This window comes from Mesoplodon mirus (assembly GCF_964341445.2).
Source record: "Mesoplodon mirus genome assembly, chromosome: 14".
Lineage (NCBI taxonomy): Eukaryota > Metazoa > Chordata > Mammalia > Artiodactyla > Ziphiidae > Mesoplodon > Mesoplodon mirus.
This window is the reverse complement of record NC_138990.1, coordinates 78,424,257-78,439,850: the sequence shown is the minus strand read 5'-3', so window position 1 is coordinate 78,439,850 and position 15,594 is coordinate 78,424,257. Positions and strand designations below refer to the sequence as shown.

The 15,594-nt window shown below is 37.3% G+C and overlaps 1 protein-coding gene across 1 annotated transcript in view; it reads left to right on the top strand.

Moving 5' to 3' along the window:
* Positions 1-10,356, top strand: part of PELI1 (pellino E3 ubiquitin protein ligase 1) — a 49,932-nt gene extending 39,576 nt beyond the window's left edge. Inside the window, exons 3-7 of the mRNA XM_082642265.1 lie at positions 528-657; positions 4,566-4,667; positions 6,896-7,093; positions 7,184-7,372; positions 7,951-10,356. Coding sequence (XP_082498391.1) covers positions 528-657; positions 4,566-4,667; positions 6,896-7,093; positions 7,184-7,372; positions 7,951-8,517 — 1,186 coding nt within the window. The 3' untranslated portion in view covers positions 8,518-10,356. The remainder of the gene's footprint in view (positions 1-527; positions 658-4,565; positions 4,668-6,895; positions 7,094-7,183; positions 7,373-7,950) is intronic.
* The last annotated feature ends 5,238 nt before the right edge of the window (positions 10,357-15,594 follow it).

The following is a 15,594-nucleotide window of genomic DNA, read 5'->3' as shown; positions in this document are numbered from 1 at the left end:
AGTCAGGCAGGTTTTGCTGACATAATGTGAATGTGAGTGTGTACATGCAAGTAGCTGAGACTTAAACAAATCTAAAAATTCCTTATTTCAGAAGTTCAGTTATTTATAAAGTGTTTGGTTCATAGTTAAAGGAGATTATATTGTACTTTTAAAGGTTGTATTAGCACATGCAAACATTCACCTTTTTTAAAAAATAGAATGAGTCATAAGAAGTCAGATATGCCATTAATCAGCTCTTGATTATCTTGAATAAAAGAGGGAAGGAAAATATAGATAATTCAAAGGTGTGTGTAATCCAAAAGGTACTTCTCTGTGACTTCGAATGTCACCAGAAAGAATCTCATTTTGTTTCACACTCAGGCAGCTGGTCTGAGGATCAGCAATTGCTAGAAGTTAATTCCAGACACTTATAATCTGCTAATACATAATTAATTGGGGATTGATCCTCTAAGACAGTGTAAAACATTTGTTTTAGAATTGGTGTGGTTCTTACATGAAGTTCCCTAAACTTTTTTCTCCTCCATCAGGTATAATGGGTCTCTCCCAAACGGCGATAGAGGAAGGAGGAAAAGTAGGTTTGCTTTGTTTAAAAGACCTAAGGCAAATGGGGTGAAGCCCAGCACTGTGCATATTGCTTGTACTCCTCAGGCTGCAAAGGTAAAAAACAACAACAACAACAAAAAACCCCAAAATAAAAACTAAATGAATTAACTTGGAGAAACTGAAAGACTTGTACTTGCTGTTTATATTCTCTAGCGTTCCCTTCACATTCTGTATCAGTGGGTGGAAATTAGAAGGAAATAATTCCTTTTTCCTATTAAAAAGGTGTGGGTGGGGTGGGGCCAGGGCTTTATGTAGTATTTGGAATTGTGAAACTCCCCTGAGAAGTAGGGCGTCCTGCTGTTACCAGAGAGACCCTGCCTGGGCTGGGCAGGGAATGTGGTTCATAATATTTGTATTCAGGTACTAGAAGCATGTTTGGATGGGGTGATTTTTTTAACTAAAGATCCTATGGATGCTCTTGTTTTTATATTTTGTTTTATGATCCTCATGGCTTTTAGCATACTGCCTTGAACACAGTAGACCTGAATAATTATTAAATTGAATCAAAGCTATGAAAGCAAATACCCAATTGTGTCTATAATATAACTTCTCAATCTCCTGGCCTATTTAATGCTTCTCACCCCCTTTTTATTTCCCAACCAAGATCTCAAGAAGCTGGGCCACCATTTCAGGACCCTTGGGCTTTTCCTAGACAATAAGGGGGAATTTTCAGATCTTTAAATTTCCTGTGAATTCCTCTACTTCCAATTTTATAACAGACTGAATTTGATACTGTGGTGAGTGAATAAAAATTACAAAGAGTTCTTTGACTTCTGGAAGTATCTATATTTTTAGCTAAGCAGCCCCAGAATGTACATTATTATTACACCATCTGAGGTGTATTTTTGTAGGTTTAATAAACGAGAGAGAAATTGGCATACAGTGCCTTGCTGTAGGTCACAGCTCTGGTCCCTGAAGTCAGTTGGATTTTTGGCTTTGTTTTATATCCAGTGTGGTGTCTAAACAAGAGTTCTCATGCCTTGAGTAGTCTCCTCTTTTACTCTTCGAGAACCAGTGAATGTAGAAAAGGGACAGTTTCTTTTAGGTGTTTCTTTCTGCTCCTTTGCAGAGAAGGGATGTGCTGATAAATAATAAGCAGGTGGTGGAGTGAAAGGCTTATTGATCCAATCTGAGGAGCTTCTTTCCAGTATTTCCCTACAGAAATACTCTTGACATTTTGGGTGTGCCAATTCTTCTTTATGCAGGACTGTCCTACATGTTGCAGGATATTTAATATTCTTGGTCCCCAGCCACTAAATGCCATTTAAGCCCTCAAATCATTGTGACAGCCAAAAAATGCACCTACGTATTTCCAAATTCCCCTTACACAGCTAATATTACCTCTGGTTGAGACCCAGTATCAAATCTTTCTGATCCTTCTATAATTTCCTATTCTGTACTTTTCTTCATATTTTTACTGTCATGCTCCTAATGTTTCATTGTTGGCTCCTTTTCATCTTTACTAGGCAACAAGAATCTTAGGGGTCAAAAATTGACATTTTCCTCTTTCAATTTTGGAGGGATGTGGTAATGAGGTCATGAAGAAAACTAATTGTTTAGTCTGGCAGTCATCTGGGATGACTGGTTAAACCCTGCCTTCCAGTCCAGTGAGAACTTGACGTAGTTCTTATTCTCAATCTAGGAGTAGGTCTGATAGTTTAAAAAACAAACAGGGCTTCCCTGGTGGCACAGTGGTTGAGAGTCCGCCTGCCGATGCAGGGGACACGGGTTCGTGCCCCGGTCCGGGAGGATCCCACATGCCGCAGAGCGGCTGGGCCCGTGAGCCATGGCCGCTGAGCCTGTGCGTCCAGAGCCTGTGCTCTGCAACAGGAGAGGCCACAATAGGGAGAGGCCACAACAGTGAGAGGCCCGCGTACCGCAAAAAAAAAAAAAAACAGCAACAGAAAAAAACCCACGGCTTACAATCTCAAAGTACACAAAACCTTTGTTTTTAAATCTCTTTAGCTGTTAAGAATTAACTTCCAAAGTACTGAGCAATTCTTTCATTGAAAAATCAGCTGCTTAATGCTGAGTTAAAATAATTATAGGTTTTTAAACCTTTAAAACCATTTTGTAATGTTTATGAACACATAAATGTGTAGTAAAACATGTTAAGCACATGCACGGGAGTGACCTACACTGCACTCTTGAGGTTCAGTACCTCTACAGAGAGAGGGGAGTAGGGAAGGACATGTAAGCAGCCTTCATTATATCTGCAGTTTAATTTCTTTTAAAAAATCAGAAGCAAAAATGGCATTAGTAAGAATGATAAAGCTGGGTAGTTAGTACCCAGGTGTTTGTTTATTCTCTTTGTATATTTGAAATATTCACGATCTTAATTATCTTAAAACTATGGGTTTAAGGCTTTATCTATTACAGATTAGCTACAAATTAAAACCAAGTAAAATTTTATAATGCCAAAGTTCTAATTAAGAAAGTTTTTTCATTTAGCCTCTTTACTGCCTATAGTCATTCTTCTGTGTCTTTCTATCTGTTTTTTCTTTTATGCAACCTGTTTCCACTTCCTTTGTGCAGGTTTTTCCCCCTCTGCTATTATCGTCAACTCATATACATAGAAAACGCCTGAAAACAAAACTGAAAAGTTCTTTTTAGCAATGTTTTTAGTTTGGCATAAGTCAGAAGTACGGTCATAAGCATTGTATCCATTTCCTTTGGTATGTTTAATCATCCTATGAATTTTTCTGTATCTAGCCCAGCATATGGCAAATATTTGTCATCTATAAAGTCACAGAATGGCTAGGAAAACCAATTATCTCTGCTTATTTGTTAACTTTAAACCTCTTTGAGTTACTTTAAAAATAAGATTTGTCTTATCTTGCAAGATTTTGTATTTTCTCCTTATCAGAGCACTACTGAGTACCGCTTTCAGTTTCTACCTGGGATTTGGTTTCGCTTACCTTATAATTAAAAATACTTATAGGGCTTCCCTGGTGGCGCAGTGGTTGAGAGTCCGCCTGCCGATGCGGGGGACACGGGTTCGTGCCCCGATCCCGGAGGATCCCACATGCCGCGGAGCGGCTGGGCCCGCGAGCCATGGCCGCGGAGCCTGTGTGTCCGGAGCCTGTGCTCCGCAACGGGGGGGGCCACAGCAGTGAGAGGCCCGCGTACAGCAAAAAAAAAAAAAAAAAAAATACTTATAATGGAGACTCCGATTGTATAATGTTTTTATACAGTGAACTTATGTTCTTACTCTATAATTGCTTCAGTGTACAGGCATACCTCATGTATTTGGGGTTCAGTTCTAGACCACCACAATAAAGCAAATCACAATAAATTTTTTTGGTTTCCCAGTGCATACAAAAGTTATGTTTACACTATGCTGTATTCTACTAAGTGTGCAATAATAGCATTATGTCTAAAAAAATAATGTATATACCTTAATTTAAAAATACTTTATTGCTGGGCCTCCCTGGTGGCGCAGTGGTTGAGAGTCCGCCTGCCGATGCAGGGGATACGGGTTCGTGCCCCGGTCTGGGAGGATCCCATATGCCGTGGAGCGGCTGGGCCCGTGAGCCATGGCCGCTGGGCCTGCGCATCCGGGGCCTGTGCTCCGCAACGGGAGAGGCCACAACAGTGAGAGGCCCGCATACCGCAAAAAGGAAAAAAAAAAAAAAAAAAAAAAAAATACTTTATTGCTAAAAAATGCTAACCATCATCTGACAATGCAGAGTTGCCACAAACCTTCAGTTTGTTTAAAAAAAATGCAATATCTGTGAAGCATAATAAAATGAGGTCTGCCTGAATTCTTCCGCATCCCACTTAACCTAAGAAACCACTGTCACAGCCGAGGTTACGCAAGAGTTATTAATCTCTACCCTAAATTTCAGGGGGAAAATGTGTTACACACGTAATAAATAGATGACCTTTCTTTTTTTATGAAAAGATTATCTATTTTGATTGACCTACCTGCTAATTTTTGCTATTGATCTTTCCTTCCTTAGGCAATAAGCAACAAGGACCAGCATAGCATATCATACACCTTGTCTCGGGCCCAGACAGTGGTGGTTGAATATACTCATGACAGCAACACTGATATGTTTCAGGTATTGTAACATCTACATTTTTTTTTAAGTTAAAAACCTGTTGTAAGTGACTTGTGCTGTGGTCTGATTAAGGATTGTCATATTTTAATGCATTTCATTAAAACATATTGATTTCTAAACCCCATATGTAGAAGAAGTCCATGTAGCATGGTTAAAAGATGGGCTCTGAAATCAGAATTCCTGGTAAACATTAATTAGTTACTCTCTGCCACAGTTTCCTCCTATAAAGTGTAGATAATAGAACTTCCCTCAGATGACTATTAGGAGGCTTAAATGTGTTAATACCTATAAAGTCCTCAGAACTGTGCCGGGTACCTGGTAAACACTTAACTGGTAATATTAGTAGCTATAATAATTATTAGCTGCTATTATCTAAAAAAAGGAACCAAGAGATATTTTGTACACATTTATGATTTTTTTTTTTTTTTTTGCTATTACTTGTCACCTTCCTCTCTAGGCAACTGAAACTACAGGCAGTTTCTAACTGTTCACATCATATATGTGGAGTCAAACTTGCTTCTCAGCACATATTTGGTCAAAGCTATTGGCAATAACAGTTTTTATTTCTCTCATTCTTTGTACCAATCCAGTGCTGATGGTTTTATAAATTGATAGATGATAGAAAAGCTAAACCCAAAGACATAAGTAAAATTCATGATATCTTCTCCCTTAATACTGGGTTTTGTAAGGCCTTGGGCTTTTTTGAAACAAATGAGACATAAAGTACCTAATAATGTTGTTCTTATAATTGTAGTCCCAATGACTTCTCAGTTTTTCTTTATTTTAAAGAATTAAATGAATATGAAAAGGCCTGGAGGTGTCTTTGCTGTAGTCAGTAACAAAGTATTTCTTTAAAGTCACTATCCCCCACATCCTTTTAATGGAATGCTGAATTTTTTAGAACAGTAGAAATATTTTTAGTTCCAAAGGTCTGAGACCATTTTCTTTGGATATCATATTCTTAAAAATAAAGGGACATCCAATGTTACATTTTTTAACCAACAAATTTCCCCCTAACACTATCCAAACTAAATAAAGACTTTGTACTTGGTGGCAGGATAAAAACACTGAAGAATTTTATCTAAAAGTGTGCTGATATAAGGAATTCTTAAAGCTCAACTATGCAAAGAATGACTTAAGAGTCGTCATCTTTGTAAAGGGTCAATATTTTTTCTTAGTAACGGTATTCTTTAATTTTTATGATACTACTTTATAACAAATACATTAATGAACTGATTTCTAAATGTTTACTTTAAAACTCTGTGACATTTGTCACTTTTGTCATCTCTTCCACTGATTTCCTTTTTTCTTCTCAACATTCATCTTCCAAAATGAAATTAATTTATACTTGCTAGACCTTTGAAGATGTTTAATTCACTGACACCTCACCCAGCAGAGCTTTGTTCTAAGAACCTTGTCTCTCTGAAACATGGCCAAGGACGAGGAAGAAAACAAAAAGGACATCTAGGCATATAAGATAAATGCCACAAAGTCCATGCACTTTTCCCTGCTCCCTGGAGAATCCCTTAGGCCATCACTAAGAACCTTTTGAAATACTATTCTTTGAAGTTTGGTTATTTGATTTCTCAACCCATGGCAGAATTAGAGTAACTAGTTAGAGGAGGGGTATGCTGCTAGAGACAAATATGCCCAACAGCAAGAAATGATAGCTGACAACCTGACAGAAAAGACACAAGAATCCTGTGAAGTATACATCAGACCTCAAAGCACGGCTTTGTAAGCCTTTAACATAAGGATCAGCATTCCTCTACACCTTTATAGCACCTGAAGACATCAGTGCAGTTCATAAAGGTATTCATAGTGTAATGTCCTGGAGTCATCATAAAAGATTTACTTTTATGTTCATTATATTCTGTTAAGGAAACTAGAGTAATACATGGTAGACATATTTCTGTCCAAAGGGGTTAAAATTAAAATCTTCAGCCACCCAGAAATCTCAGCCATCCTAAACTCTTCATTCCCTGAGGTTTCATATATTCTGGGTTGTAAGTTCCTACTTAATTTTATGCTCTAAGTGATTACTACATCAGAGGAAATGTGACAGATTGGTTTTCAAGGGTGTAGATGCCCCAGAGTTAAGTATGATAAGTTTGAGCATTAGAAATTTCAGAGGCTTAATGATTTCACCTTACTGTTTGTGCCTTTCTTGAGTGGATTTTCCATTGTGTTCCTTTGAATAGGTTTATAGATATTTGTTTTTCCCTTAGATTGGTCGGTCAACTGAAAGTCCCATTGACTTTGTAGTAACTGACACAGTTCCTGGAAGTCAAAGTAATTCTGATACACAGTCAGTGCAAAGCACCATATCAAGATTTGCCTGTAGAATTATATGTGAACGGAATCCCCCCTTCACAGCACGGATTTATGCTGCAGGATTTGACTCATCAAAAAACATCTTTCTTGGGGTAAAAAGCTTTTTTCCTAAATGTTGCATTTTATAACCACTTCTATTTCCCAATTATAAATAAACAGAAGATCACTATTTTTCCTACTAGGAGAAGGCTGCCAAATGGAAGACATCAGATGGACAGATGGATGGCTTGACCACCAATGGCGTTCTTGTTATGCATCCACGCAATGGGTTCACAGAAGACTCCAAGCCTGGAATATGGAGAGAAATATCAGTGTGTGGAAATGTATTCAGCCTGCGTGAAACCAGATCAGCTCAGCAGAGAGGGAAAATGGTAAGTACTGAGATGTAGCTTCTTATTTAACAACAATAAACTCATAGGGTGAGTTGGACTGAGTGCATTACATATTCCCAAAAACTATTAAATCTTTTGCTGACACAGGGTACCAAGTATGGCTATCAAGTGCTGACTACCAAATACTATACCAGGAGGATCATATCTTAATGTTTCAATTAGAACACTCTAAAAATTTATTCTTCTTTTATATTATGTTAATATATTTTAAAAACCTAGGCTTTCCCAATTTAAACAGCACTCTGTGTATTTTCTACTTGTATCTGTATATCTTCGACCAACATATTTACCAAATTGGAAATATTAAACTTAGTGATTAGCCAGATGTTTTAATCATAAATTGTCTTTACTATAAAGCTGAAAAGAGATAAGTTACTGCTCAATTTTCTTCCCTTGATTTTCAAACCCATATTTTTCATGACTGCCATTCGAGTTTCTTAAATAAACAACCAGAGGAAATCTTGATTCTTGAGTAAGGAGCACGTAAGACCAAAACTCTTAGGTAAAAATCCAAAACTCAGTGGTGAATGTGTTTTTTTGATTCTTGTTTCCTCTAGGTGGAAATTGAAACCAATCAGTTACAAGATGGCTCACTAATTGACCTCTGTGGTGCAACATTGCTGTGGCGTACTGCAGAAGGCCTTTCCCACACTCCTACCGTGAAGCATTTAGAAGCTTTAAGACAGGAAATCAATGCAGCACGACCTCAGTGCCCTGTAGGGTTCAACACACTAGCATTTCCTAGTATGAAGAGGAAAGATGTTGTTGATGAAAAGCAACCATGGGTGTATCTGAACTGCGGCCATGTGCATGGCTATCATAACTGGGGAAACAAAGAAGAACGTGATGGAAAAGATCGTGAATGTCCTATGTGTAGGTCTGTTGGTCCCTATGTCCCTCTGTGGCTTGGATGTGAAGCTGGATTTTATGTGGACGCCGGCCCTCCAACCCATGCGTTCAGCCCGTGTGGGCATGTGTGTTCAGAAAAGACAACTGCCTACTGGTCCCAGATCCCGCTTCCTCATGGTACTCATACTTTTCATGCAGCCTGTCCCTTTTGTGCACATCAGTTGGCTGGTGAACAAGGCTACATCAGACTTATTTTCCAAGGACCTCTAGACTAACAGACCATTGTCCTCCAGGACTACATTATACATTTATAAGCTAAGTGATTTGGGTTTTCCAACCCGTTGTCCACATCACAGTTTTTCTGCTCTGGTCATTTGCATTAAGATGAAGAATTTTTTTAAACATTTATAACAAATAGTAGCAATTTCTGAGCAAAAATCTGGGAAACTCAAGCAAAGGAATTTCCAAAAGTACCAGACTTCTGAATTCTGAGTTTTGAAAATATATTTTGAGGAGAAAAAGACATAGTCTAATTTGATGCCTTCATTTTAGTGTTTTGAATCACCCATCCTCAGTGTTGAAAAATTGTTTTGTATAACTGAGGGTACTGTTGGTTCAAACTATGTTAGTTTACAGTTTGTTGCAAACATTGTAAAATACAGCAACATGTATATTAACTTTTTTTCTATTTATCTTTATTATAGAAAATATCTTAGAATGTTCTTGGTAGAGTAGCATGGTAACGATGGTCTCACACTCTTGGTGTGAATGGTAGTTTAGCAAGCATAGCTCAAGGATTTGCAAAGTTAGGAAGAAGGACAAGAGAGCCTCTCTCCCCACCCCCATCTAAATATGAAATTTGGTAAATTAGAATACTTTGTAAAAAAAAATTCATATTAATTACCATTATGTAAGAGGTGTTTGTTTTTAACCACATTGAAGATAATCGGGAAAGATTTTTTTTTCCTTAATGTTTCTCCCAAGTGTAGTACTATAACAAAAACTTAATGCTAAGAAACATTTCACATGCTCCTTTGAATATGCAATTTAATCTAGATTATCTATTATTCTCCCATGATGACTAATCTGTTTTTAGTATCAGCAACATTTGGCAAGTTTATTTTTTAGATATAAACTGTGGTTCATCTGTTCACTGTTTTTAGAAAAAATATCATTCCCATGAGAAAAAGCATGAATAACAAGAAAGGAGAGTGACTTGATTTGTTTTAGAAAAAGAAATGCTTAATTAACTATCCTGTATTTGGACTTACTCAGGTAAGAAATTCAGAGAGATATAAAGAGTTGAATGACAGCAGTGCTCTTTTTTTTTTAATCTAACAGACCAGCCTTAACTGTGGGCTTGAATCCTAAAAGGACAGTTGCCACAGTGTGACTCAAGGAAATACTTGGTTGGCAAATGAGCACCAGTGACAGCCAAATGGAGGGACATACTTGCATGGTCAGTTTATTCTCTAATTCCAGTAAGTTCTTTGCTTTCAGAAGCAAGAAAACATTTCTTCTCCCCTCCCCCCCCCTTTTTAACACACCACAAGGAAAGTATAGACAGTTGCACTACATCAAACTCTTTGTGACACTTGTAGAAATCAGTACACTTTTAGATTAGACAGAATCATTTTTTTATTCTTTTGTTTTCCTTTAGTTCGAAAAGTTGTATTATACTTAATTGACTCTAGCAAAATTTTGTATGTGGTAGCACAGCTTTAATTTATCCTATTACAGTGCTGTTCTGAATTTTCTTTTGGTTTTTAAAAAACAAAACCTGTTGCTTAGAGGCCATGAACTATTTTACTTTACTTCAACTTGTCAAAATTTCCTTGTTTTAAAAAATCATTTGGGTTCACTCAGGAAATGCATGTCAGGAAACTTTGTATTATAAGTTGACTAGTTGTGATGTATCAGTAACTGCTGTTACTCCTTTTTCAAAGAAATATAATTGATTTTGAAGTTTTCTAGATTGTCACATGCTTTGTGACTAATGCAAGGAAATCAAGTCCTGTGTTGTATTTGTTCTAGTCATTTCTATTCAGGCTATATATTGTAGCTAATTTTTATTTGCAATTAATTTATTCAAACTGAGTAAATACTTTTCAAAATAGATATTTGAATTTGCCTTTGTGAGTTCATTTTTGCATAACTGAGAATGGGAAACCAGAAGTGAAAACTTGTGGACAAATCTAGTCCACACTCCAAAAACATTCACTTGAAATAGATGAGGAGTTTGCATTTACTGTAACACTTTAAATCTCTGGTTCTCTTGGGAAAGCATCTCTTACTTATCAGTAGAGGAACTTATTTAGTGCTTGAATAATTGAGGCCTTTTTCTAAGTTAAGCCCTGCTGGAGAGATGGCTTGTAGCAAGTTGCATACTAGACCATTTAATAGTGCCTCAGTGATCATAAAAGGTTCATGTTCTTCCCAAGGTGCCTGAATTTCCTCCTACCACGTAAGAAAAGTCTGGTTCACTTTCTATCAAACTTAAGTTTTGAAAACTCAGGTAATTTAAATCTTTAGTCATACTTTTTCTGTTCAAGCATTTTAATTATTAGTTCTGTCATTTTGCCAATGCCTAACGGAATACTTTTACTTATTCAGTTGTATTAAGGGAATGTCAGTATTCTCGCCAAAGAGAAAAAGTTGTATTTAGGTCTCCTAAATGCACTCTCAAGAAAGACAATCTTTATGGCTCAATTCGTTTATCAAAGTGATCTTAATATCTAAATGTTCCTTACTTTGTACAGTGAATTAAATTTCCCTTCATCTAAAATGTTAGGGTCATGAAGCAAGACAGGGTAGATATCTAGAAACAGGAGTCTTTCATCACGTTATCTTCTCGAAGCTGTGATTGCTTACTTTCATGATATAAAAATCTTCTAGTATGTGTGAAACAGGATAGGAATAAATAATCATGTAAATATATAATTACATCTAACATGAGTACCCCCACTCCACTCTTCCTTCAGAAGAGTGCCCCAAGAACCATGTGTGATGCTTGACCTTCTGAAACATAGACTGAGTGAGGGCACCAGTGAAAGTCCATCCATTATTTCTTTAACTTTATAAAAAAATATATAATTCCAACATGTTGGCCCCTCATCCCAAGCGATCATCTTATGCTACCCCACTTTAGAGACCACTGGCTGAAAGATCTGTGATCCATTCTTTGGTTTTTGTGTTCTAAGCATTAACCATGTAGCAAATCAGATCACCAAAATACTACATAACTGAACTGTATTACTCTATCTCCCACTCCCACTTTCAGAATTACTCCTATATAAGTATACTCTAAGGCCATGCCCTCAGAATTTTACCCACATATTCTTACAACGAATATTTGAATATCCACTGTGCAATAAGCCTTGTCCTAACACTGGGTGATGTAGCAGAAAACAAAACAAAACAAAACAAAACCCTGCCCTCATGGGGTTTACATTCTAGTGGGGAAGATGGAAATGAACATGAAAATGAAAAGACATAGTATGATAGATAGTGAGCAGTGCTGAGGGACAAATAAAGCAGAAAAGGGAGATACAGAATGTCACGTGTGATGTGTGTGGGTGTGCTGAGTGTTTGCAGTATTAAATAGAGCAACAGAAAGCCCCGCTGGAAAGGTGGTATTTGAGTAAAGATCTGAAGGGAGTGGCTACTTAGGAGAAGAGCATTTAGGCAGAGGGAACACAAATGCAAGGGTCCTGATGCTTGGAACATTTCTGTAACAGCCAAGAGGCCAGTGTGGCCATGTGGTGTGAAGTGAGAGGAGGAGGTTAGGTCAAAGAGGTAAAGAGACAGACGAAGTGGGGCCTGGGGGTGGAACTAGATCTCTGAGAGCCTCCTGAGATTTTTGGCTTTATTCCGAATGAGGGGTGGGGGGCCATAGGAGGATCTTGAACAGGGGAATGACGTGCTCAGACTTTTAATAGTACCCAAATAGACTGAAGTGGAGCAGGGAGACCAGTTAGGAGACTGTTGCAGTAATCCTGGGGGAAAATGATGGCCACTTAGGTCAAAGCGTGGGGGCAGTGGAGCTGGTTTGAAAAGTAACCAGAATCTGGGTATGCTTTGAAGGCAGAGTTGACGATATTTGCGGCAGATCAGATATGGGGTATGAAAGAAGGAAGGGGAGTCAAGGACGACTTGGTTATTAGCCTGAATAACTAACTAGAAGGATCGAATTGTCATTTAGTGAAGTAGAGAACGGTTTGTGGAGGAAGGTGTACTGACTGTGGAACTTAGCCTTGGACATTAGATTGAGACTCCTCTTAGACGAGGTATTTACCGAAAACTGTCTCTGCTTTTTTCTTTTCTTTGACTGCTGTCAAAGTTCTTAATTATTATCATCAGTGTTCCCCATGTATCCTATGCTAGCTTAGAAACAAAAAAGTATTCCTCCTGATTAAGGGCCAGCTTCCTTTCATTGAAATAGAGAGTCAGGATACTTCTCATGTTTCTCCCTTTGCTTTGGCTGCCCTCTGAGGAAATGAAGTTCTGTTTTCAACTACAGTAACTTCCTTTAGCCAACTTGTTCTGATACAGTTTTTCTCCCAGCTCGCTCATATACACCTTTTTCCTTAGCTCTTGCTTTCTTTTCAAAAAAAAATTCTCAGTTTTATTGAAGCTTAATATTTTGTTGCTTCAAATCCTTTCCGGCAGTGGCAGAGCACAGTTGTGTTTGTTTTAATTTTAATATTTAAATGTTAACGGAAAACAAAGAACTCTTGAACCTATTTTATAAGTCCAGATTTTAATATCCAGCTTCCCTTAAGGAAATATGCCTGTCTTTGATAATATTGTCAGCAGAAAATGCAGTAAAGAAGATCAAAAGAGTTTTTCTAGTAATCATTGTAAAATATCATGTCCAAACATTCTGTTACATGATATGATGGGAATGCTGGTTTGTTTACACTGACATTAGATTGTAAACCCAGCTATGTATGCTAAACTACAGCATAAAAATTCCTCACAGCTAACATTTGAGCGTTTGCTGTGTGCCAAGCACTGTGCTAAATGCATCATTCTAAGTATATTACTGATTTTATTTAAATCTCAAAACAACCCTTTGAGAGAGGAACTATTATCTCCATTTTATTTTTTAAAATTTTTATTGGACTATAGTTGATTTACAATGCTGTGTTAGTTTCTGCTGTACAGCAAAGTGAATCAGTTAAATATATATATGTATATATATGTGTGTGTGTATATATATGTGTGTGTATATATATATAAATATATATATATGTATCTCCACTCTTTTTTTAGCTTCTTTCCCCATATAGGTCATTACAAAGTATTGAGTAGAGTTCCCTGTGCTCTACAGTAGGTACTTATTAGTTATCTGTTTTGTATATAGTAGTGTGTATACGTCAATCCCAATATCCCAGTTTGTCCCTCCCCCACCTTACCCCCTGGTAACCATAAGTTTGTTTTCTATATCTGTATGTCTCCATTTACAATAGAAACCAGACACAGCAGTGTCTAGTAACTTGCCCAAGGTCCACGTGGCTCGTCACTAGAGGAGTCAAAATTTGAACCTCGGAAGTCTTGCTCCATACCTGTGTACACAGGTGCTACATTTTACTGTCCGCCCCCCACCCCTTAATGGAATTTGAAGTCTTTTTTAGAATCAATTTTAAACAATTTTTCAAAAATGATTTAAGGTGGCTTATAAAAATTATAATTAAGAATGTTAAACATCAATAGTAAAAATTTTGGGAAGAACAAAAGTAAAAGAATTTGGTATTATAACAAAGTAAGATAGAATCAGCATTGGCATGAGTACACAAGTAGATTTAATGAAGGCCTGTAAACTTGCTAAAGGTGAGTCACAAATCTGTTTAGTGCCAAGGTGTTTAGTAGGTTATTCAATGAGGGGAACGTGATCAGTTACAAGATCCAGGCAGCTGCCTGGAAGGTAGCAACAAATCCACTGCTACAGAAACTTGTAATCATTTCTGGTCCTGCAAGCAGAGAAATTCACATTCAGGAAGCAGTGCCATTCCTTCATATAAGTAGATTCATGCAGTATTTGTCTTCCTGTGACTCGCTTATTTCATTTAGCATGATGTCCTGAAGGTTCATCCATGTTGTTGCGTATTGCAAATTTCCTTCTTTTTAAGGCTGAATAGTATTCCAGACTATATGTGTATGTGTGTGTGTAAATGTGTGTGTGTTTATTTACTTTATCCATTTATCTGTCAGACATACAGGTTGTTCCACTTCTTGACTCTTGTGAATAGTGCTGCAGTGAACAGGGAGTGCTAATATCTCTTCAAGATTCTGATTTCAATTCTTTTGTTTAAATACCCAGAAATGGGATTGCTGGATCATATGGTAGTTTTGCTTTCTGTAGAGGCTGCACCATTTTACATTCCCACCAGTAGCGGGCAAAGGTTCCAGTTTCTCCAACTCCTCGCCCATACTTCGTCATCTTTTGTTTTTTGATAATAGCAACCTGACAGGTGTGAAGTGATATCTTTTTGTGGTTTTGATTTGCATTTCCCTGATGATTAGTAGCATTGAGCATTTTTTCCTATACTTGTTGGCCATCTGTATGTCGTCTTTAAGAGAAGTGGCTATTCAAGTGCTTAGTCCATTTTTTAATCAGGTTATTAGTTTATTTTACTATTGAGTTACAAGAGTTTCTTATATACGTGGTTTGCAAATATTTTCTCCTGCTCCATAGGTTGCTTTTTCATTCTGTTGTTTCCTTTGCTGTGTAGAAGCTTCTTAGTGTGTCCCTCTTGTGTAGTTTTGTTTTTGTTGCCTGTGCTTTTGGTGTCATATCTGCTGCTTCCCCACTTTAATGATGGAACACATTGAACGAATTCTTTCCCAGGTTGATAAAGGGCTGTCGTGGTGCCTGGCACATGTAGATGCTCAAAAACTATTTCTTATATAATTATAGAAAACTGTTAGAACTCTGAACTGTTAAGCTATCCAAACAGTCTGAGTAGAAGCATTAACAAAAACAGTCAAAGGAACGAAGGTTACAGAAGCTGTTTATTTAATCAGAAAATGTGTTTTCATTGGTTGAAAAGACAAAAATGGAAAAGGTGGAGGTATGGCAAAAAGTGACATTTACTAGAAGGTTGACAGGGCAACAAGGAGAAAACCATGGGTGGTGTCAGAAAGAACAAAAAGGATTATCCTGGAGAAGAGAGAAGAAATATCAGTTATAGCCCAAAAGTATGTCATCCAGAAATTCAAGTTTTTGAGCCTTTTATTGGTTGGGGAAGACACAGAAGACAGCCAAGATTGAAAGGGAAAGTTAAGATATACCCACCTTAGAATTTCCTAAAGTTTTACTATATCATATTCCTGTATAACTATTAATAAAA